Source organism: Rousettus aegyptiacus, unplaced genomic scaffold, assembly GCF_014176215.1.
Source record: "Rousettus aegyptiacus isolate mRouAeg1 unplaced genomic scaffold, mRouAeg1.p scaffold_m13_p_2, whole genome shotgun sequence".
NCBI classification, from domain to species: domain Eukaryota; kingdom Metazoa; phylum Chordata; class Mammalia; order Chiroptera; family Pteropodidae; genus Rousettus; species Rousettus aegyptiacus.
This window is the reverse complement of record NW_023416295.1, coordinates 108304145-108327958: the sequence shown is the minus strand read 5'-3', so window position 1 is coordinate 108327958 and position 23814 is coordinate 108304145. Positions and strand designations below refer to the sequence as shown.

General features: G+C 30.3%; 1 protein-coding gene across 16 annotated transcripts in view; it reads right to left on the bottom strand.

Annotated features, from left to right (window-relative positions):
• Window positions 1-23814, bottom strand: part of PPFIA2 (PTPRF interacting protein alpha 2) — a 424261-nt gene that overhangs the window by 76547 nt on the left and 323900 nt on the right. For all 16 annotated transcript variants that reach the window (XM_036237945.1, XM_036237946.1, XM_036237951.1 and 13 more), the window contains 8 exons: window positions 19126-19209; window positions 18729-18860; window positions 17114-17176; window positions 14112-14203; window positions 9052-9187; window positions 7157-7377; window positions 3453-3690; window positions 211-240 (listed from right to left, as the gene is read on the bottom strand). In XM_036237945.1, the coding sequence (XP_036093838.1) occupies window positions 211-240; window positions 3453-3690; window positions 7157-7377; window positions 9052-9187; window positions 14112-14203; window positions 17114-17176; window positions 18729-18860; window positions 19126-19209 (996 nt within the window). The remainder of the gene's footprint in view (window positions 1-210; window positions 241-3452; window positions 3691-7156; window positions 7378-9051; window positions 9188-14111; window positions 14204-17113; window positions 17177-18728; window positions 18861-19125; window positions 19210-23814) is intronic.

Sequence of the window (23814 nt, the reverse complement as noted above, 5' to 3'; positions counted from 1 at the left end):
ATAATATTGTTGCAGACCACATCAAAAAATTTTATTTTTGAGACATTTGCTCTTATGATAACATTTAAAGAATTAAATAACAATTAAATATTTTTAATATTTCTTGTTTAATGTTAATAAAATACTTCAACTAGAGGAAATATAATTTTAAAGCTTTCATTGGAAAAAACAATATTCAACTAATAATCACATAAAAGTTATTTACAGTACCTTTCTTCGATGTTTCCTTAGGTCACTTGGCTGTGATTGGCAGTAATACAAGCAACATAAAACAGAACTAGTTAGTGATTGCCATTTGACCATGTTACAAGTTTAAATAGTATCTACGACTTGGCTATATAGTTTTTATTTCATTTTTTTCTAAATGTGTTTGTAATTGTTCATTGATCATTATAAAAGCACTTCTCCTAGGAATAACTTTAAAGAGGGAACTTCCTAGATGCATTGGATGGGGGCATGTTTCTATGATGGAGCCATGTGTACGTATTTGAGATACGAGACATGGACCCTGGGCATATAAAGCACATATTAAGTGAACGAGCAAGAAATAAATATGAGACTATCTCTCCTAAGAAACTACAGACAGAATGAAAAAGTTTATGCATAAATAAAGATTCGATGCATGTATGTAGATTTTGTAAACACTCCCTTTACCCTATCTATGGAGCACTTTGGGACTCCATTGGGCACGTATGCTATTCCCGAAGGATCTCAAACTTCCTGGATTCTAATAAATCCCCCATTCGCAAAATGCTCTAGTCTCAGTATGACGTGTTTATTGGGCTGTTGTTTTCTTGTCAATGCTCTTTTACAGACTTTTTAAAAAAACAATTCACTTCATATCTTTGTTAACCTTTCTTACATAAGTAAAATAACTTTTGTTAAACTATTACATTATATTTTACATTATAATTGTTATTGGAAAATAGGTTGTTTCCTCATTCAGTATTTTAACTAGATATTGCTAGCATGTTATTTATGATTATGGGTTTGTGGTAAAATAAAAGTAAATACAACAGATAAAAGTAAATGCAAGAAAAACAAATAACCATGTTTGTAAAACATATAAAACCCAAACCAATACGATGTTTTTTCAACTTTAATTTTCTGTCCTTAAAATTTCTAAATTTCTTTGAATGTTCAAACATAAATTATATCCAACAAAAGTTATTTTTCCTCCAATATTTTCTACAAGTAAAAGAAAATCTACCTGTGTTTCACTAATAACAAAAGTGAATTTAATGGCAAAGTTTTATTAAGTGATAAGGACTTCTTGCATTTCATTTCTTGTTTTTCTGAGTCAGATATTGAACATTTTAAATACTTTTTAACCCTCAGGAAATGCTCTAAATATTTTTTTAAGTACTCTAATTATAGTGTAATAATGCTCATTTACTACTAATTTGTTTATGACTAATTGCTCAAGACAATGCATGGAAGCACTGGTACCTTTTCACATAAACCTCACATTTAAATATTATAAATATATTATTTTATTAATAGAAAAATGATAACACTGTCAAGGATTATGATGCTCATGTTTATAAAATGAAAATACTTAAAAGGTAAAAATACTATGTTGTATAAATGTAAGTAAATAATTGTAGCACAGAAATAACCAAAGTTTCCTTGCCTTGAATGATGACTAAATTATCCTCTGTGGGAGAAGATTCTTACTTAGCTTTAGTAATACGTAAGTGATCGATATATATGCAGCACATATTACACATGCAGAAACTAAGCCAGAGACTTTATCATTTTAGTCAATAAAATCAGAAGTGTGATTTCTAGATTTCTAAAATAAGTAGATCATAATGTAGCTCAGTTATTACTTTAATATATCTTAGTACATTGACTAAAAGTTTGTGCTGTATCTATCTGAGTGGAGTCAGTTCTGATTAGTTGGTCTTTTCTTTTCTGATTGACCGTTGTCTGTACCGTCTATTTAAAAATCAAATTGGAAATTAGCACAGAATAGAGGATTCAATGGCTGAAGATGATAAATGTTTTCTTTTTAAAAAAATTTCACAATTTCTCTTGTATTGACTTAATTGTATGAGAAGTATTGCCTTGCCATGTAAATAGTTTTCTGTTTTAATTCTCAATTGTGAAATCAAAAGAAAAAAATACCTAAACTTATATATATATATAAAACAGGAATTTTGTGAAGATAAAATAAAAACTTAAAACTTAATTATTTATAAGGCAGTTTTGCAGTCTTGTAAGAATGAGAGTACTACACACACACATACACACACCTTCTTTGTTCAGATATTATGTACACAAACAGATACAGACATTGTGCACTTTTATAGAAACTTTACAACTTTCTGACCAGAAACACAACATACATTCTATGTTGTTCTGTAGTATCATTTTCTCCTTCATTTGTTATGCTTGTGCTAGATTTTACAAAGTATAAACTATTATTTTACCTATTTGTATTTTAATTTCTATTCTCAACTTGTTTCATTTTAATGTAAATTTTATTTTTTTAATAATATAGTTTTAGTATTATTACAAAAACAAAATTTTACCTCCACAAATAGTTCAGAATGTTTAAATCTTCATTATTGTTGTCAATTTAATATATTTCCAGGTAATCACAGAAAAAAAAGACAATAGCACATGCTTTGAGCTAGCAAATTTGAAGAAAAATACAGCTCTACATACTAGCTGTTTTGAACATGGGCATTTACTTGACCTCTTAAAGGCTCAGTTCCCTCCACTCTCTGTTGAGGTAACATCCTCAGAATTTCAAATGTTATCATGAGAATTAAATGACTACACATCATGGCATTCAGTTGTCATTACAACCATATTTTCCAGAGGTTTTCTTATATTATTTTTAGCAAGCATGCTTTGATTTTCTCTTGATCATATTTGGAGACTTCCTAACTCAAGCTTTCAACATTTAAGCCCAAATATAAAGATAAATGAATAATGAATTAAATAATAAAGAAGAGTGAAAATGTTGACATGAAATTCTAAAACAAATTTGGGAAATTGCTGCTATTGCTTTTGATGGCTCTTATTAAAATTATTTTATTATGTATATTATAAAATTATAACATTCTATGTTGGCGTATTGAAAAATTATAATAACCAATTTTTGTTATTTATTGAGCTAAAAAAAACCCCAGTCCTAATCTACTTCTTCAAGTTATCATCAATAAAAAATGTACTTAATGGTTTATGTCATCCAGATTTCTAATGTGATATCAAGATTCCTAGTCTTCTATTTACTTATTATATGACCTTGAGCGAGTCACATCTTTGTAGGTAACATTTTTTCATCTCATAATGGGATTAATAATTGTACTTACCACATAGGGTGGTTGTGAAAAAAAGAAAAAGAAACAATAAAATGCATAGAAAGCCCTTAATCTGGAATAAACAGCCAATCAATATCAGTTAATGGAGGCAAAGCTTTTCTGGACATATTTTCATACCAGTGTCATGACTCCCATTCGATCCATTTCCCTAGCAGGACTTCGCGGGGTGAGCTTCGGCGTCGAGTGTCCACTGGGGGGAGATGAACTGGCCAGCGAAGAAGCTGTAACCGAGGCAGTGATGGAGGTACCTGGGTGGACCCTTGCCAAATTCAGGCCTTCCAGGCTCACACTAGCTACTCTATTCTCAATTTCTTCAGCACGTAACTCTGTAGATTCTTTTTCTTCCTGAATTAACCTGAAATATACAGTTTAATTTTGATCCATTATATGCTGCTATAATGGAAATTGGAATTCATGTAATAAATCAATAAAATTGCTCTGATAATATCATATCAAATCTTATATTTTTATCTTTTTTTCTCAAGAAGATATAATTTTCAATAAATTCCAGGGACAACCTAGCTGAAGTTTAGAAAATCCTTCTCTTTAAGTGATACATAATTCATCCCCACTTTGTTTAACCCTCTTTCTATACTACTACCTACTAAAACTCTTTTAAAACCTTGCCTGCCTAGTTAATTTCTGCCAATAATCTTAAATTTGCATTTGAGCTCAGGTCCTGATAAATGAAACTTTTAGAAAATCAGGTCCTAACAAAGTTACTGAACCTTTCTCTGACCCCAAAACAAAATGTAATTAACAAAATTCTCAATAAACAGTCACAATTATCATTTTATGAAATAAAACCCTTATGTTTTAATTAATACCTATTTAGCCAAGTTGTCTTTTAAAAAAGCATGAGGCAATTTAACAGTGTAGAGATGAGAGGAGGTGGATTGGTAGATGGATGGATGGATGGATGGATGAATGGATGGATAGATAGATAGATGATAGGTAGATAATGAGAAAAATTAAACTGTTGCTATAAATGCTTTTGAGAAAACAAAACACTATTACACTTTTTCTTTAAATAGGGCAAGCTTCAAAAATGTGTATAAATTAGTTATACATACGAAGAATAATGAGCTTTAGCTGGGTTGCATAAAATTCCTATTTTAGTTGAATCTATACATATTTTATATATAGGAAAATCTCTTTATCTTCCCCTCAATTAAATTTACTGTAAATACTAAACTGCTTTAAGAAAGTTAAAGTCAATAAAATTAAGAAGTATATTTAATCTTAATTATAATATTTTACTTACACAAAGAATATGAATTTTGTCACTTTAAAATTTATTTTCATGAGTACATTTTAACTTCGTCCAAAAATCAGAGTCCCAAAGGAAAGCTTTATCAAGTAATAACAGAGTACAATATCATTAATGCTTTAAACAAATTTAAATGAAAAACTTGGCTTCTTTTTAAAAACAACAAAAAAAAGTGATTTTGTATATTTAAAATGATTGGTGGAAAATGACTCCTTCAGAAAAATCTGGTGTGAGGTGATGTGGTTCTGCTGTACGAAAAAATTTGTGGTTATTAACTCCAGTATTCTATTAATTTTAAAGGAGAGTCAAACCTAGAAGGACAGCTAAGAGGTAGATTAAAGTTTCGTCAAACAGGAAATCTAAAGCTACATAGATGTTCAGTTTATTTGAAAAAGAAATAAATTACAATCCATTGATCTTTTGAATTTTGGTGAAAATATGGAAAACAAAGAAAATAAGAGAATGGATTCCCTTTAGAATGTTCCAGTTTAGAATGTTGAGAAGGGATTCCCATAGGAATCATACAGAAGGCTGAGAGGATGACTGTAACTACAAAAGAAAAGCAGGCAGATATAGCTAACTATAGATGAACAGATTAATGGCCATTGCAGTGGCAAATAATTTTGAAGTAATTTGATCTCTTCCTCTAAGAGAACCAGTGAACTGAGAAGCCAAAGGAATTTTTTAAAAAATTATTTTGTGAAATAATTAATTTGTAAATGAAGAAAAATTTTAACCAGAAAAAAATTCTGATTGTTGTTATCATATTACCATGGTTTACACCAAGGGATTAATTTCTTTTAAATGTTGCTATGTAGTCAAATTTTATGTATATCATAATTTCTTGTAATCAGCAATGATATTACTCTACATTAAGGGGGGCAGTGATATAACATATTGAAGGGCAATAGTTTGAATTCATTATTAGGAAATCAAGTTTATTAGCCTAGGCCAAGGTTAATTACTACCATAATGTAACTAAGCTAAGAGTCCTTGGCAGGACAGGTTATTACAGAGGATGTGTGTATAAATAATTATCGCAAGGATGTATACTTGATTTCTAATTCATTTAGTGAGTTCAACTATTAGCTGCACAGCATCAGAAACTGTTACTCAGTTTGAATTAATGTTTTATATTATTTCTTCTATTTATATTAATCAAACATTTATGAAGCAATTTTTATTTATCAAGCAAAGTGTTGATTCTGGAAATAAAACAGTGAGCAAAACCTGTTACATTTATTGCTCTTATATTACTTAAAATCTAGTGAACGTAAAGAACTGAAAGACAGAAGAAGTGATGGTAGAAATAAAGTGGGAAAGTGTTAGGGCAGCACAGTGTGGATTGAGGAGAATGTTCCAGAAGAAAGGACAAGCAACAGCAAAGGGGATATCATAGGACATTCAAAGAACCGGAACTCGTGTATAATGAAACATGGAGTTGGAGAGGTGAATGGTTAAGACTATGTTGAGGGAGCTGCAGCACAATAGGCCATCTGAAGGACTTCGATCCTTACTTTGAGAAACTGAAGTGCTTGAAAAAGAGAAAATACATAAACACATTTGGGTTTTAAAATGTCTTTTCTGGCTGCAGTAGTAGTTTAGATTAGATCAGGAACCCAAACACTACAAAGTAACCGGAAAGAAACTATTACTGTCATCCACATAAGAAACTTATAATGGGCAGCACGGTGATGACCACAGTGGAGAGCTAGGTAGCTATGAATCAGAACAAGAAGTTAGCAGATTTAGCTAGAGCCAGAAAGAACACATAAAGGCATTGTTCTAAATAGTAAAAATTGTTCATAAGTTGAAAAACAAGTTAAGAATAGTTTTCTGATGTGTGAAAAAATACAAGTCCACCTGGCATAGTAGAGTTTTTTGCTGGGGCTATTCAAATTAACGATTGAAAAAAACTGTGAATGTCATTGAGACTCAAGAAAGTATAAAACTTAAAATTTAAATTATAGTGACAACATTTCTCAATATTTGAAATGTGAACTTGTACAATTTCAATTCTATACTGTTATTTACTTTTTTGAAACCTATATTATCCAGATTCTGCATGATAATAGTAAATTTTTTCATATATACTTTGAAATAATTCGGTCATAGTTAATTTCACTCCAATGTCTAAATACCTTTAAGGAGCTGGTTGCATATTAATTTGCATGCTACTTAGTACCTTCACTTGAGCATTAAATGTATCTTAAATATGTATCTTATCACCACGAATACAATTTAAGTAGTAAATTTTAACTTAAAAAGTGCTTCTACATATACTGGAAAGGATTTTATCTTTATTTTGTTGTTTTCATATCATAAATCTATGTATATTTCATGTATGTTATCTACAATTATATAGGACATATACAGATATCCTGGAAATCTTGTGAAAAAGCACATTTTTATTCAGTAGGTATGGCATGAGGTTTGAAATTCTGCAGTTCTAACACCTCCCAGGTGATGCTGATGCTTTTGATCTGATAACCGTATTTTTAATATCAAGGTTTTCTAATCCCTTGAAAACATCGGTAATAATTGAACTCACCTGATTTCTTTGTTGATGGCATCCAATTGTTCCTGAAGCATCATAGCTAGAGTCTGGGCATCAGAATGACCACTTGGAGAGAGAAGATCCATTGAGCTAAAAATGGTTTCTCTGTCATCATCATCAATATCAGACATTTCTGTGTCACTTTCAAAAGGGTGGCTGCTTAGTACTCCAATTTGCTGAGTTCTATTCCACTCATGATCACCAAGAGATTTTACCTGAGTAGTAAATGAACAATTACAGCATTTATCACATTGCTCATTTTCAAAGTAATATTCTGAAAAACAACAAAAAAGCACACATGATTTTATAGCTTACCTGGCAAAAGCAAAATTAATTAACATGCAATAATCAATATAATAAAAATACAATAATAATATTTAACATATTGGTTCAATAAAATAGTTCCTTAGCATGTTTAAGTAATGAGAGGTATTAACTGTCAGCATAAATATCAAGACTTGTTTAGAAATAAAGATAATAAACTTCTGCATGATTTCTAGTTCAACCCCAAATCAAGATATGAAATCAAGAATTCGTACACAAGCATTCCCATTTCTTGTACTATTAGCCTTACTTATATTTTCTTGTTATAGACTAGGAATACAAATATTATCACACAATATTTGTATTTACATAGTTTCTAACAAAGTATTATTAAAAAATATTGCAAAGTGATTTAATTTAATTTCTACTGCTCTGGTCACTTAAACACCTCATTGATTTTTCTAAGCCCAGGGCATAATAATTAACATGGTAATGTTTTTTTAATTGATATAATAAATACTCATGTGAATGAAAGTCTCAAGTAACCAACAGATCAGTGTCTTTCAAGTTGTAATTTGAAAGTATAACAGGCTTGGGAATAAGGGGTAGGTCTCAGGGTTTTCTGCTTTTTAAAAAATAGTTTTTTATTTTTGCAATGATATAAAATAATTTTACATGGGACCATATGATATTGCCTTGGGTATTTAGGATTTGAGGACTTGAATTAGCAATTGTGTTTCAAATTATTTTGGTATTAAGTAGTGCTAGTTTATTTGTCATATACAAGGGAGAAAAGAACTGATATGAATTTAATTTATCCCTCATTTGTTCATTTATTTACTTATTCATCAACAGATATTGGAGGATTAATTTATACATGACACATAGGTATGTGCCATTTAAAAACTAAAGGGTGTTAAGAGCCAGTACACGAATAAGACAAGTAGGTTATGTAGTATTTTGGACACATAAAAGTGATCGGAGAGAACAAAGTATATTTAGGGCACAAAGGAACTACATTACTTCCCTGTAAAATGAAACTATATATTTACTCAACATGCACAGCATACAAATTTTAAGTTATTGAGTAAATGAAAGGTTGGCACTGTAGTTGATAATGAACAGTTTTCTACAAACACTTTCAATAGCCTATGTACATTTTCCTCAAAGTGTTTTAAAAATAGTAATTATAATTAAATACTTAATTTTAATTAACAATATAAATGCCATTGCTTAGGTGCTCAAGCAAACCAAAAATCTATTTATTTGGCAATATAGCATAGTGAATAAAAACATGGGATTTAAAACCACATAAACATAGATTCACGTATTGACTTTATTGCTGGCTGCATAATATTGAACATTTAAAATTCTGAGTTTTAATCTTTTTATATCTGAAATTAGTTTAAAAATAGTACTCAAATCATAAAGTTATGTGAATAAATATATGGGAAATGTTTACTTTCTGGCACATAATAGGGCTTTTATGTTAGTTATAGTTTTTAAAATGTGTCATGTCACAGTAAAATCTAATAAAATTTCAATTATCTCAGTATTAAACTTCTATCCCAAATAGAATAGTGTATTTACTTAAAACCATCAGAGACTTGGAATAAAAAATTAACCTTTGGCTCATCTCTTCGAACACCCATGCGGCCTCTTCTTGGTCTTCTTATTACTTTAGTTGTTCTATAATCAGACTGACTGTCCACTAGAGACCCAACCGAATACCGCAACTCAGCTGAGGTGTCTAGATGAGTCCTGGAAAAAAGAAAAAGCTATAAAATATAGTCAATTTCCAAAAGTTATACTTATCAGCAAATCGCTATCCACTTTGCAAATGGAAATAAAACATAAACCTTCAAGAAAATAAATATCAAGAAAGAAAACTAATGAATTGTCATGACTTTTTGAGGTCCCTTCAGAGGTTTAGGTCAGAATTTCCAGTCTCAGGTTCATTTCTGAAGGTTGAGTACATTTTCTTTTTTTAGAATATACAAAACCATTCTGTTCACTATCATTTTTAAATGTGATAGTACAACAAAACATGTTAAGATGGATAACTAAGATCGATTGGTTTAAATTCTGGCAATTCTATTTAGTCTGAGCTGTTTAGTGGATCTCACAATATATGCTATTTGTGACTATATTTGTTTTAAACATTCCTCATTAATCTAACAGTGTAAAAGCTTGGAGTCTCTGAATTCTGTATTTTTCAACAATCTATTTTTCAATTTAGGAAATCAATAAAAAAGATTAACCTAAGGTTAATAATTTTATTTGTAATAAAATAAGATATACCATCAAAACAATTTTTGAGCTTTTAATAAGACATCAATGCAAAAAGATAAAGAAAGATCTTTTGATAAGCACATTTGATTTTGAGTTCTGCTTAGAGAGAAAAACAGTTCAACATACCGATTGGAAAATATTTTCACACTGGTTTTCAATAAGTATGATAATTAAGTACACTGTAATCAAAGTATAGTATAAGTTTCTCCTGGAACATTATTTCATAGATTTACAGCAAATTTAGCTCATTACTACAATAATGATGATGATAACAGTGACAACATGTTGTCCTATAAGTGATCATCAGGAGAAAAAATACTTAAAGCTGTTTGCTCTATTTTGTTGTTTATTTTTTCTTTTATTTTTTAATTATTATTATTTTAATTTTTCAATTAGAGTTGACATGCAATATTATGTTAGTTTTGGGCATATAACATAGTGATTGGACATTTATATAACTTATGAAGTGGTAATCCCAATAAGTCTAGTACCCATCTGGCACCATACATAGTTATTATAGTATTATTGACTATATTCCTATACTGCACTTTACATCCTTAAGCCTATTTTTGTAATTGGCAATTAGTACATCTTAATCCCTTTCTCCTTTTCCCTTGTCCCCCACAACCTTACTCCCATCTGGTAACCATCAAAATGTTCTCTGTATCTATTAGTTTGTTTTGCTTGTTTATTTTTTATTTTTATTTTTTTTTACATTCTACATATGTGAAATCATATGGTATTTGTCTTTGTCTGACTTATTTCACTTAGTATAATACCCTCCAGGTCCATCTATGTTGTCTCAAGTGGCAAACTGCATTCTTTTTTATGGCAGAATAATATTCTGTTGTATATATATAACCACATCTTCTTTATCCATTCATCTATCGATGCACAATTAGATTGCTTCCATATGTTGGCTACTGTAAATAATGTAATGAATGTAGGGGGGTGTCCATGTCTTTTCAACTTAGTGTTTTGGATTTCTTTGGATAAATACCCCAAAGTAGGCTTTCTGAGTCATGTGGAAATTCTATTTTAAATTTTTTGAGGAACCGCCATGCTGTGAAAATGGAATCCTTACATACTGTTGGTGGGATTGTAAATTGGTGCAGCCAGAAAGGAAAACACTATGGAGGTTCCTCAAAAACTTTGTTTTCTGTTTTGAACTTAGTCTCTTGCTGATCTACTATGCTCTCTTTTTGAACAAAGCAATTCCAAATATTTGGCAAAATTAAAAGATGTTGTGAAGTCTGAGTGTTTGAAACAGTAGGAGACATTGGCTTAACTGATGCAAGTCTTTATTTTTCCAAAGAGGACGTTAATGCAAATAAACTAAGGAATCATTCCCGAAATAGATGTCAGCTATTGTTTTACGCATGAACCTGAGATTTAATCAAGCAAACTGCTTTTGTTGTGGAGCAATTACATATAAAAAACTAACTACCAATGCCATGCTCATAAATGATATAAATCTCCATCTTTATCTGCTTGGGAGAGGGTATAATTTCTTAAAGACATATATATTTTAGTCATCATTATATGTGCAAGGAGGTATCTCTAGCATATAGTAAGCACTTAATAAATATCTGGTAAGATAATGAATGAATGAAATTGATTATAATAGATTTTGAACTATCTAGCTTAGAACATTCTAGGTATCTCTTGTCTGTGGAGGCTTAGGTTAATATCATTTTGGGCATCAGAGTGCCGTGTCCAAAATTGTAACTCCTTATCCCAGGAGTATTTTCTTCTTCTTCTTTTTTTTTTTTTCCTTCTTTCAACTCCAGGTCATTTATAAAAGCATGAAACAAAACACTGATCCAGTCCCATTGATAACCTTCTTAAAACCCTTCAATGTTCTCACAAGGCCATCTACAAGTTGGGCCTTTCCTACTTTGCAGCTTCACTTCTAGTTACTCTCTGTATCATTCTCTCCATCTGGCTGTACTGACATTCTTTCCATTCTTTCAATAACTCAATTCTTTCACTTTCGACCCTTTAAAAACAGTTTCTTCACACATATACATGTTTAGCATCCTTAAAGTCTCAGTTCATAAAGTCCCATTGACTAACACTATCTTAGTTCTTCATATTAAGTCTGTGAGTTAGTTCTCTAACAAGAGAAATCAAAGGTAATATTTTTATACATTTCGATTCTTAAATATTTTTGTGAATATCATTTTGAGAGGCACTTGGAGGTCTAGGTTTACAAGTTTATTTGTAGTCACCAGTTCATTTAGAAAAGGAAATATATAGTTTTTCTTTCTAAATCTCCCGTAACTCTTGCACATAATCTCACAAAAGAACTTCCATAGAGGAATCAAATATGAATTTCTCTTAGAGTAAATCGGTTACCTATCCCTCTGCTTCTGGAATGTCCTCCATCATCCTTTCTAATTATTCACATCCTATCCTTTCTTCAGAGTTCAGACAAATCAGGCCATCTCCAGACACTCTGGAACTTAGTTTACTTTATTTTCAGATGAGATACCACTAGTAGAGGATATTAGTTACCGATATTCCCTAACTTTAACTCATCTCTTCCTAATGTTTTACCTGTAAGATCAAATACAAGTAGATGAAGTTCTCCTGCATCATGTTTTCATTATTGTTTCTTTCTTAATTATGTGCACTTAGAAGCATGGATGTTCAATAAACAATTGTTATTTAATATTCAGTTATCCTGTAATTTATTATAAATTCCATTGGTTTAGCTATCTCAATAATTCCTATAATACTTAATACTTGTGATGTGATTTACTGTTTACAAAACACCTTTGCTTACTTTTCTCATTTTAGTTTTTTTATACAATTTAGTATTTTATATATAATTTATGTAAAATAAATAGAAAATTAGAATCTTATTAAAGAAATGGTTTTCCAAAATCAAACAGCTAGTAATTGTATATCTGAAACCTAGAAATGTCAGTCTTATGCTTGCTCTCGTGTTATTTCTATTACAATCCGCTGTGTCAGAGAAGAATTGTTCTGTGTGTAGTGCTTTTATTGTGGATAAATGTCACATCGTTAGGTGGCCCATGATGACTCATTGCAGTGATTAACTTTTAGATAACACTTCTATGATTCTCTGTTTCTGTGACTGAAGGTCAAAATGGTCATTTGGTCCCATTAAAATATCTTTAATTTGTCAATTGAATAATGCTCATTCTACATATTTACTCCTTTGATATTTTATCAGCTCTTTTTCTCCTTTTTCTTTATCACCATCATCATCATCATCATCATCACTATGTAAACATATAGTACTAAATTAATAATTTCTGTTCAGATATATATCAGAATAAAAAAAATTAAGCATGGCTTTCTAAATTAAAAACCTACATATTTAAAAAATATTGGACATTTTTATGCCTGCAGAACTGTGTTTCTTATACTAAACTGAAAATAGAAATACTTAAAATATTGAATGTTTTATTAATATTTATACTGAAAAGTATAACCTTTATAATTTTTTATTTGGATTTTTCATCAGAGCATCTGAAAAATGCTTTACCAGATAGCCATTCATTTACTAATATCTATCGAGAACATATACATGCCAGTTTTTTTTTTTTTTTTTTTTAATGTATGGGGACTATAGTAATTAAACAGAGAAAAATTCCTGCCCTTGTGGAAATAAAATTCTTAAGATAAGCATAAGACCCGGGAAAATGAACTTATAGAAATCTGTGGTGGTCAAAAGTTTTAAATAGCTGATATTATTATATTGCCTAATAACTAAATGATTAAATAAATGAGTCTTTCTAAGATTCCTTATCAACTTTCAATAAAAAGCTCTAATCAAAAAAAAAATGTGAATTTGAAATCTATGTATCTATCCACAGACTAAATAATCATCTCAAGGCTTATTTCTTTTAAGATGAGATATTCAAAGTAGATGAGTATTATTAAATTTATTTTAATTTTTAACTTGTATCATTCATTATTATCTCTTTATTTGCAATTATTTTACAAAAATAGGAGTATATTAAATCACCACAATTAATGATATTTCTCCAGTAACATTAAACATTGAAAGCATTTTTACCAGTAGAGAAAAGGGCTGATACTTCTTCCTGGAATGAAATGCAATGTTATACACAGTTCCATTTCTTCATTTAAGATTCTTTTTATGTATTTTATCTATATAATTAAGTGTGGAATATGAAAAGCAGTAATTTAAATTTTTATTGCATATCTTCTAGAAGTATTTTTAAATTAGAGAATTACTTTTGAATGTAGAAACTGTAAATTGGTAAGGAGTCAAAATAGGGCAATTAGAGCTGAGTAATAGGAGCTATTTATTTATTTCATTTGAGGCAATATGAACCATAAGGAAATTTATATTGATTTTTAGTGACCTCTAGAGAAGCTTTTAATTTAATGTTACCTTGATATTGCGGGTTCAATTAAAGAGCCAGTTCTCATTTTCAATTGGTCAAGTTCAGATCTCAGCTTTTCAATTTCTTCTGCTAATCTTTCCTAAAAATCAAAGAAGTGTTACTCAAATGATATCCAAATGCCAATAATACCAACACTCAATTATGATAAACCAAACTACCAAGTTTAGTGGGTTTTTAAAAATTAAAAACTGATGGATATAATTCTTTTAAAGATTATTAGACATGAAAGTGAAACATGCCTGATTTTTCCCTTTGTAATGAAAACGCAAACAGCAGAAATCAATAAAAATCCATCCATATTCCCTAGCAATCACTAATCCTACATTTTCATGAATTTACGGGAATACTGAGGTCATGACTACCTATATATACATCACTTCAAAGTAGAAATCATGGCCGGTTAAAAAAATAAAGGTCTAATTTATGCAGTAAGTGAAGAATTCCTATTATTCTAAAAGGGTTGAAGAACACATGAGTGAAGGAGAAAGAAGATAGAATTAAAAGGGTAAGGATAAAAAAAATTACATCATATGAATTAAAATTATAAATTTGATATTGGCATAATTATTTGTGTAACTGAACATTTTCTCAAATTGGTATTTTTAGTTTTAGTCTATAAATTTATGGAGATAAGGGTTGTCTTATAGCTCTAAAAATGCTCATGTAAGCACTTAATTTTGTTTTCATGATTATAATTTTTATAATGTTATAAATGTTTAAATGTGTCCTGGATTTTTCCATTGCTGTTTTTTTTTGTTTTTCCCTTCTCAAAATGGCCTATGCTTGACATTTTACTTGACTCAAACTTCTTTTCTCATCACACCTCTTTTTGTCAATGTGGCCTCTGTAATGATTTTTTTTTTTAATCTGGCCTTTTTATTCTTACCACTATCATCCTATTCTATATACTTTTTATCGCCTTTCTGAATTATTTTACTAGCTTCCACAGAAGTGGTGCTCCTTTCAGTCTTTCCCCACATATTCTTCTGCAAGATGTAGCATTTTAAAAAACATGTATGATCAAATAAATCCTTTGCTTAAAAATATTTGATAGTTTCTTATTATATTTTTTAATTCATTCATTGGTTATTTACACAAATATACATTAAGCACCTCTTGTGTGCTAGGCATCTAAAATACAGTAATGGACTAATAAATTTCCTGCTTTACTGAGAAGACTGCTGGTAGTGGTGATCATGTTAGGTGGTGGTGTTGTTGAGGGAATAGACTTGTTAAGTTTGAGACCTACGTGTCCAGAAATAATGAGTTGGCTCTTGAATACATGAACTCCTTCAAGGGAGAGAACCCAGTAGGTTATTTAAATCTGGAAGTGCTCAATTTATAAATGGTATTTAAACCCATGAGATCAGATGAGTTCACCAGGGCTTAAATTTAGAGGAGAATCTAAGGACAGTCTTTAGAACTTCGAATTTTAGAGATCAAGATGATGACAAGAAATATTGAAAGAACTTAGTATGCAGGGAATTTTGCTGATGATGGACTATGAGTTATATATAACTGAGTGAAAACTTGAGGAGTTTTAGGAAATATAGTTAGATTAGGAAATATGTTTAGCTGTATGAAATAATATTCAGAAATGATGTATGATCTGGGATTTGCTTCTTCTGGAACTGAATAAGGATGTGAAACATGGAACGATTAGTACTGCTGGTTACTTAGGCAGACTGGTGATACTACAAGGCTTGGGTAGGTACTGGGGAATGGGTTTTGGGGATCTTGCCAGGAGCACACAGAGTTTTGGACAACTGAACATTGCATAACAGGATTAAGTCCAAAATTCATAATCTGGCCAAAAGCTAGTTCTTTACATACATACCAGTCACAGCAAAGTTCTGGTGATAAAGTAAATAAAACATCTTTGTTTTCTCTGTATTGTTGCATATGCTCTGTACTCTACCCTACTCTCCTCTAAGATATCTGCCTTCGAGAGCTTGATGAAATGTCATCTCCCTCATGTCGACATTCTGAACTACTTTAAGAGAATTTGGTACCATCTTCTAGGTGCCATCTTATATTGCTCTAGTAGATCTATCTTTCGGGAGATATTGTACACACTGACTGTAGGACCAAATATTATATTAAAAATTGACATCATAATAATTAATATTCATTTGGGTTGAATATACAATTATTCAATCTCAACTTTATTTTTTTTATCTTTTCCAATACCTTCCCTATACCGCAGTGTTGTAATTTCTTCTTCCTTTCCTTCCTTCCTCTTTCCCCTTTCTCCCTCTTTCCCTCCTTCTCTCTCTCTCCTCTCTTTCCATTCCTTCCATATCCCTAGTATCTGTAATCATGCTATATGCACTGTACTTAAAAGACTCGCAACATAGTCTTACCTTTCCTTAAAGTTTTAGTCAAGTCTCACCTCACTGAAGCCTTCTTTATAGCAGTAATGTATGGCGATCTCTCCTACTTATAGTTCTTAACGTCTGTTTCACTCATTTGACACTTGGTGTCTGCTACTCTGCAACTTATTGCTTTGTCAAAAGTGTGTTCTCTCTCTTCAATTAGATTTTTCAGCTACTTTGGAACTAGGATCATGTTCAAAAATATATAACAGCACAATTCTTATGCAAAATAGGTATTTAATACATTTCTGCTAAAATATCTAAAACTAGACTCAAATTAGTGCATAAATTTTTATTCCATTTATATGAAGCCCAAATAAGTCAAAAGCAATTTTTTCTATAAGAAGTTAAGACAGGGATTATCTTTTAGTGTAAGGATAGTAATTGCATGTTAGCAAGTGAGGGGTTTCCAGAGTGTTGACTTTTAGTGTGTTGGGTTTGTAAAAATTCATCAAGCTTTCCCTACATATGTACACACTGTTATGTATAATATAAAAGTCAAATTATTTTTAAAAAGATAACATTCTAAAATTACATCCTGTTAAATGTATTTTTCAACAAAACATTCAGCAGTATGAAAAAGAAAAATGGACAAATGTAAGTTTTCATGATACCTTATCATGTAAAGATTCTTCTAGATTCTTTCTGAAAGTTTCTGATTCTTGAATTAAAACATTCTACAGAAGAAAAAAAAAACAGAAATAATAAGCTAAACATAAAGTAATTAAATATGTAGATTTTTTTTTAATCATGCAATAATCTTTGATTGCTTCCTTGTTGCATCTATTTCTTGGTTTCTATGGAAACCAAGTTTAAACAGAATCTTTAAACCTGACACCTTAACATTTTGAGAAATACATAAAATTTAAGTGGGATGTTATTTTGTATCATTTGAATTGAGAAAAGGAATGGATATTATCTTTCAAGCTATTGGTGTTTGCCTCCTTTCAGCTTTTCTAAAATTTGAGAAATTAGGTTGCTCTACGAATGAGAAAAAGTGAGTTACAAGCTAAATGTTAGCCAGAGATATTATTGACAAAGAATCCAGGTAAAATAATTTTTGTTATCTGAAGAAAGAAGAGATGATCAGATCATATTTTTATAGTTTGAGTTCTGGACTCGTATTCAAATAAAGAATTAACAATTTCTATGATGGTTAAGTTATTAAAGAAATAAAAATAAATTTTAGCTATTTAAAAACCAATGTTATACATCATGACATAGAAATAAGTTACATCATAGATTTTTTTTAAATCATGCCAAAAAAGTATTACTGTTGTAAATTCAGTATATTTTTCTCATACTGATACAAAAGCGTGATCTAAAATAATGCATTCTTTTCAAGTTTATAGAGTAAAATTAACCTAAGAGTGTAGTAATTGGCATAGTGGCCACACACTTGGAGTTAAGTGGGAAGAAGTCATGCCTTATGACTTCCTAATGAGCAAATTAATCAAAATAGTTTAACATTTCATTAGAACATTTTCCTTATTTTGGTTTATTGTACAGAACAGGGAAAATATCTAGCTTAAGTAGTGACTGGCATTTAATCTAAATTTCCAATATGATTTGTGCACCTGGGTTTTAGTACCTCTGTTAGTTTCTGCTCTAGAATTGGCAACTAGCTCACGCTTTTTGATCTGGTAGCTGCCAACTATCAACGAGACATAAGGAATTGTGACTAAAACTCCAGACTGCACAGAAGCACTTTTTTTTGAAAAAAAAAAAAACAATGCAGCTGAAAATACTGCATTCCTAAATTCTGTAATGAAATTGAACTATTAGTGATACAAACTCTCACATTTTGGCTTTTAGACTAGTATTAGACTCAGTTACTTGAAATATTTGAATAGTTCAAAACAAGCCTTCCTACATACTGCAAAATATTGTTTTTGTCTTATCATTTTTCTGTTTTGCACACCAGGCAAATGATAAGTGGAATATTTTTATCACAAAAGCACAGTATGTTTTAGTACATTTGTCTTGTATGATCACGCCAATATGTAAGGTTTATACACCATTAAGCATTTTTTATTCATTTGAAAATTGACGTTACTCATTTTTATAGAAACCATTCACTTCTAAGAATATAGCAGGCTATTTTTTTTTTAATTATGGAAAGTAAATGAATAATCTGACCAATACAAGGATTGCAGCAGAGTATAAAACAAGCATGATTATAAAAACATTGCTAAATGTTCATGTGATTCTACTTTTCTGTCATTTTACCTTCTCTTCTAGAGCAGCCATTCTTTCCTTTAAGTGTAACTGTAAGCGCTCGTTGGATTCAGTCAGAAGTCTGTCCACAGTATCAGATAATCTTTTGTTGTGTTCTTCATTCATTTTCTCTCTTTGCCTAGCCTTACATCCAAGAAAAAATAAATTTGACACAATAATCATTTAAAAGTATTTGGATTTGTTTTTAAATTTTTTTCTAGTTTTAAATGGGATTTAATTTTATATCTATTTGGATTATATTGCTAGAAACTTTTTTTCTTTAAAATGGAAAGGGCATATCCACAATATTTTAAATGTAACTCATAATTAAGAAAGACATTCATTTTTTGAATGTAGAATATAAAGCTTGAAATTGATGATTGAGGGGAGCAGTTTTCAATATACATACTCTTTGAAGTTCTTGATTTTTCTCTTCAAGTTGACCTTCTAGATGTCTCATACGCTCTTCAATGTTTCCATGTCTCTCTTCAGCCTATTCAAAAATATGAAGAATGCACCTAATTTGTAACATTTGATTAACACTTTTCCTCTAAATAAATTGAAATAAAATGTAAAGCAAGCTACTACTAACCGCAAATGTAGTTTTCAAAAATAAACTTTCTTTAAACAGGCAGCTGAACAGCATTGCTTGAAATGTGTCAGCTACAAAGGCCTGTTACATCCAAGCATCAGCAAAACATTGGAGTCATTTATGAGCAATGAAATCAGCCAAATGTAACATGCAGACTGTGCATGGTTTGAACACAAACCTGCCATTGTCCAATCGTAAGCTCCTGAAGCACTGAACTGCACAGATGGTCGATTATCAATAAATAAAAGTAACATAATTTTTATAAATAAAAAGAAAAACTTAGATGGATTCTATTTAGCAATAGAAAGTAAAGTCCAGTAGGACTACCTTCCTACGTATGGAGATCATTTCTTGTAGTTTAGCTTCCATAACATATTGATAATCATCTGATGAGGTAGAAGAGGTTGGATCAGACTAACAAGTCAAGGAAAAGGAGAGGGACAAAATTGAAAAATCAGAACTAAAGACACTGACACTGAACAGAACATAGCACAGAATGCTTAAAAGAAAAACATGACAGCAAATTTAATACTTTAATAGACAGAATTTTATATGGAAAGAACTACACCAATATCTGGTGAACATGATGCAGTTGATGGCTGTAACTGGAAAACAATGATATGCTCAAATAAAAAGCTATCAACCTAAGGTATGGAAGGTTAGTGATGGCTGGCAATGAAAGACTACTACTGAATAAATTAAAGCAACTCTAAAAGAGTCATGTAATAATTGAAATTATGAGAAACCAACACTAGAATATGTCCTTGGTAGATTGTTAAATGTTTTGTATTTTGGTTTTTGTTTATCATGTTACTTAAAAATGATGGAAATAATGTACCTTAATGTTGTGGAATATGCTAAGGCAATGACCCAAGTGAAATAAATTGGAAATAAAATTTATTATAAACCCAACTCTGTCGAAATCAGAGAAAAAGCTAAGCCATGAGGTTAGTTATTAGTAGTGTTTTCCATTTCAAGCAGGATTGAGTTTCCTCAGCAAAAGCAGCAAACTTACAAAATGACTTCTGATCTCTGAATATACATTATGGTTGTAGGTCTTGAACCTTGGCACGTATCCTAAGATACAGTTTTAATTTGGAATTTTAAATGAATGTGATTAAAAGTCCTCAGATTATAAAGATGACAATAATATTGTGAGGACAAGAAGTATTATTTGTGAACTCTTTTGAATGACACTAGTGACCACTCCCAAACTCTTTCTGTGTTGATTTGTTGCTGTGGAAACAAGAGAGTGACCTAAAGTAAAGCGGCAGTGTACTGCTTCCGTGAGCTAATGTTTCCCCAGTGCCAAGCTGAGTTACATGTCTCGGAGGTGATTGTCAGGTTACCACAGATGCAGTGTTCGACAGGTAATGTTGCTGATAGCTGAATTCTATTAGTACATTACGCACGGATTACATGTAAAGTTACAACATTTTAATCAAAATTACACGTAATTTTAACATCAAAAGTATCTGATGTTAGTACTACAAAATATAACTCCAGAGCATATTCTATTACATTTATAAATTTATTCTAAAACTGTAAAATTTATTTCATGTAAATATAGGACCAAATATAAATATGCCATTCTGTACCTGAAAATAAATAGTAATCTAGTTATGTATTGGTTCATATGTATATATATTATTTTATACAACAAATTCCAATTTAATCTATGAAATAACATTTAACAATTAATGAGTGTACGTATGCAAGTTATAGTTCAACATATACATTTTATAAGATTTTTCTTCTGATACTCTTATTTCATAAATGTGGGAAATAATAAAAAAAAATAACCATAAGTAATTTTTCTCCTCAAATTTTCAAGCAGAAGCAATACAGGAAGCTACCATAGTCTTCAAGAGCTATAAAATGGATTTATAATAGTATTTAAAATTTGGAATTCAATAAAGAATACAATAAATGGGTCAAGATATTAAAATTATATAATCTAAATTCATAAAGGTATTTGTAAGTTCTCAAAAGTATAATTTAATAGGCAGTTAGTGGTATGAAAATTAATCAGGTGGCTGATTCAAGGTAGTCAAGACATGAACATTTCAATTTTTAAAACTGTCCCTTCAAAAATACAAGTAAAATCCAGTAGGTCTTTCAAGGTCCTTAAACCTGTTTCCATCTTTACTGAAAATACACCACACATTGAAAATTTGCTTCAGAGAGTGATCAAGAATTCTGTATTATTTAATTACTATGTTATTGATACTTTTTTATTGGTACTAAAAGTGAATGAAATACCTTATGGAATTCAAGATGAATTATATCCTTCCTGAGGGAATATGCATTTTAATTAAAAGTAAACATCATATAAGATCTGGAGCCAAAAATCTTTATTGATTGTGTATATACTTGCAAAAACCTAGTTTTAGTTTTATCCATAGCCATACTTCTGACTTTCTAAAAGCCCTAAATGAGCTTTACCTACACACACACACACACACACACACACACACACACACACACACACAGAAAAAAAGATAGTTTTATCAACCAAAGAATAGATTTAGATATCATTTCTAAACAAACACTGTGATTGATTTTCAATCACTATGGATTTATGTTCACATTTGCCTTGTGAGGACCTCAGTTTAAGCATCTGGTATAAATACAGGGGCCACACAAGAACATCTGCTACTTTTTAAAAATACTCCTTGATGTGACATAGGGTTTACCTTGTATTGACTCTTTAACGTGACATAGGAAAATTTCAAATGAGCTAAAGTTTTAAAAGGAATTACATGGGCAGAAATGGTTTTGGGAAGAATGTGACTATGTTTTGAAATGGAGAAGAAATTGAAGTTAGAGAGAGGAGAACCAAAGAGAAAAAAATCAGTAGATGATAATAAAAGTAGAATAAAATATCTGAGGGATTAAGATTACTATTCAAAATATAGGAGAGGGGAGCCTAGGTTTAAGTTAAGCAGAAATCTTTTTACTTTAGTGAGTAGTCAAAAATATTAAGAAGTAGAGAAAGACTATGATGATCAATAATAGTGACATATTGAAAACAAATGGAAATTCAACAATAAATAAATAAAGCAGGACTAGAGATGGTCCCTAAAAGTCTTTAGAACAGAAGACAAGAAGTATATTATTGTAGCCATAAAATGAGAGAACAAATGAAAGAGTGATCTTCAAATGTCATAAAAATGTTACAAGCAGAGAGTGTGTTCTTGAGAATAAAATCTCAGCACTAAAAGAGCATGTATAATGAATTAAATATAGCAATAATCTAAAAACTCTATGTCTGGAATAATGTTGATATAGAGCCAAGCAGAAGAGAAAGCAGTAAAAAGAAGCAGAGTGAATTTTAGCATTTTAACACTTCTTAAGAAGAACAAAACTCTATGGAAAAATGAAGAAATCAAAAGAGTCCACATGAAGTGAAATTTTAGCAATATGTTAGTAGGTAGGAGTAAACCGAGGAAATTATTTTGGGTGCACAAGTGAATGCACATAACAAAAATATGATCTCAAATGAAGGGCAAGAAAGATGAGACACTATTTTGGTTTTTTGTTTTATATTCTAAATCAAAGATTCTTACAAATATTTAGAGTATTTTATTTTATTATGTTTTTTTTTCAATAATAGGTGACAGTCAATATTATTTTATATTAGTTCAAGGTGTAAAAACTTGTGGTCACTTTTATGTAATTTACAAAATGATCTACTCAATTAGTCTAGTACCCAAATGACACTATACATAGTTATTAAAATATTAGCCACTGTATTCCCTATGCTGTACTTTACATCTCCGTGACTATTTTATTTATAAGTGCCAATTTGTACTTTTTAATCTCTTCACCTTTTCATCCAGTATATTTTAAATGTTTTATTCTTAGGTATTCAAAAATTAATTTGAGGCAACTATTTGCTGAATTTTAAATTGTGTTTCTTTGGGAGAGATTCCAGACTTTCTTGTATTTTACTTAAAATAATATTGATGATTATTTTACATTAAAATTTTATAACAGTTTTTATTATTTAACCAGTCATCTAACTTTCCCTAAAATAATTTGGTTCAATAAGGTAACTCTATAAAAATTCTTTATGTTTTGATGAAAAGAATATGTATACATACATTAATTCATATTATAGTAATTTAAAATGTATTCGTAAGAAGAGAACTACTGCTATATTTGCATATTTTTATATAATTTAGAGAATCTTTCTTAAAATAAAAGAATAAATTTACATTTATCTTAGAAATCACACATTTCTGTAATTGCCAAAGGGGTTTATGGCATGATCTGTGACTATAGAAGGATCCAGATTGTAACATTACCCTAAGGTGACTAATGTTTTATTCAGCTAGTTACACTAATACTCTATAGATCACCAATATTCCAATACTTTCTAAAGCTGCTTGTTTTGTCAAATGTTTGCCTTTTTACTATGTGATTTATTACCTTATTTTAACCACATGCATCGGTCTACTGTCCCCCTTTATTTACTTTTTCAGGAAAGCAAGTATGTGTGCC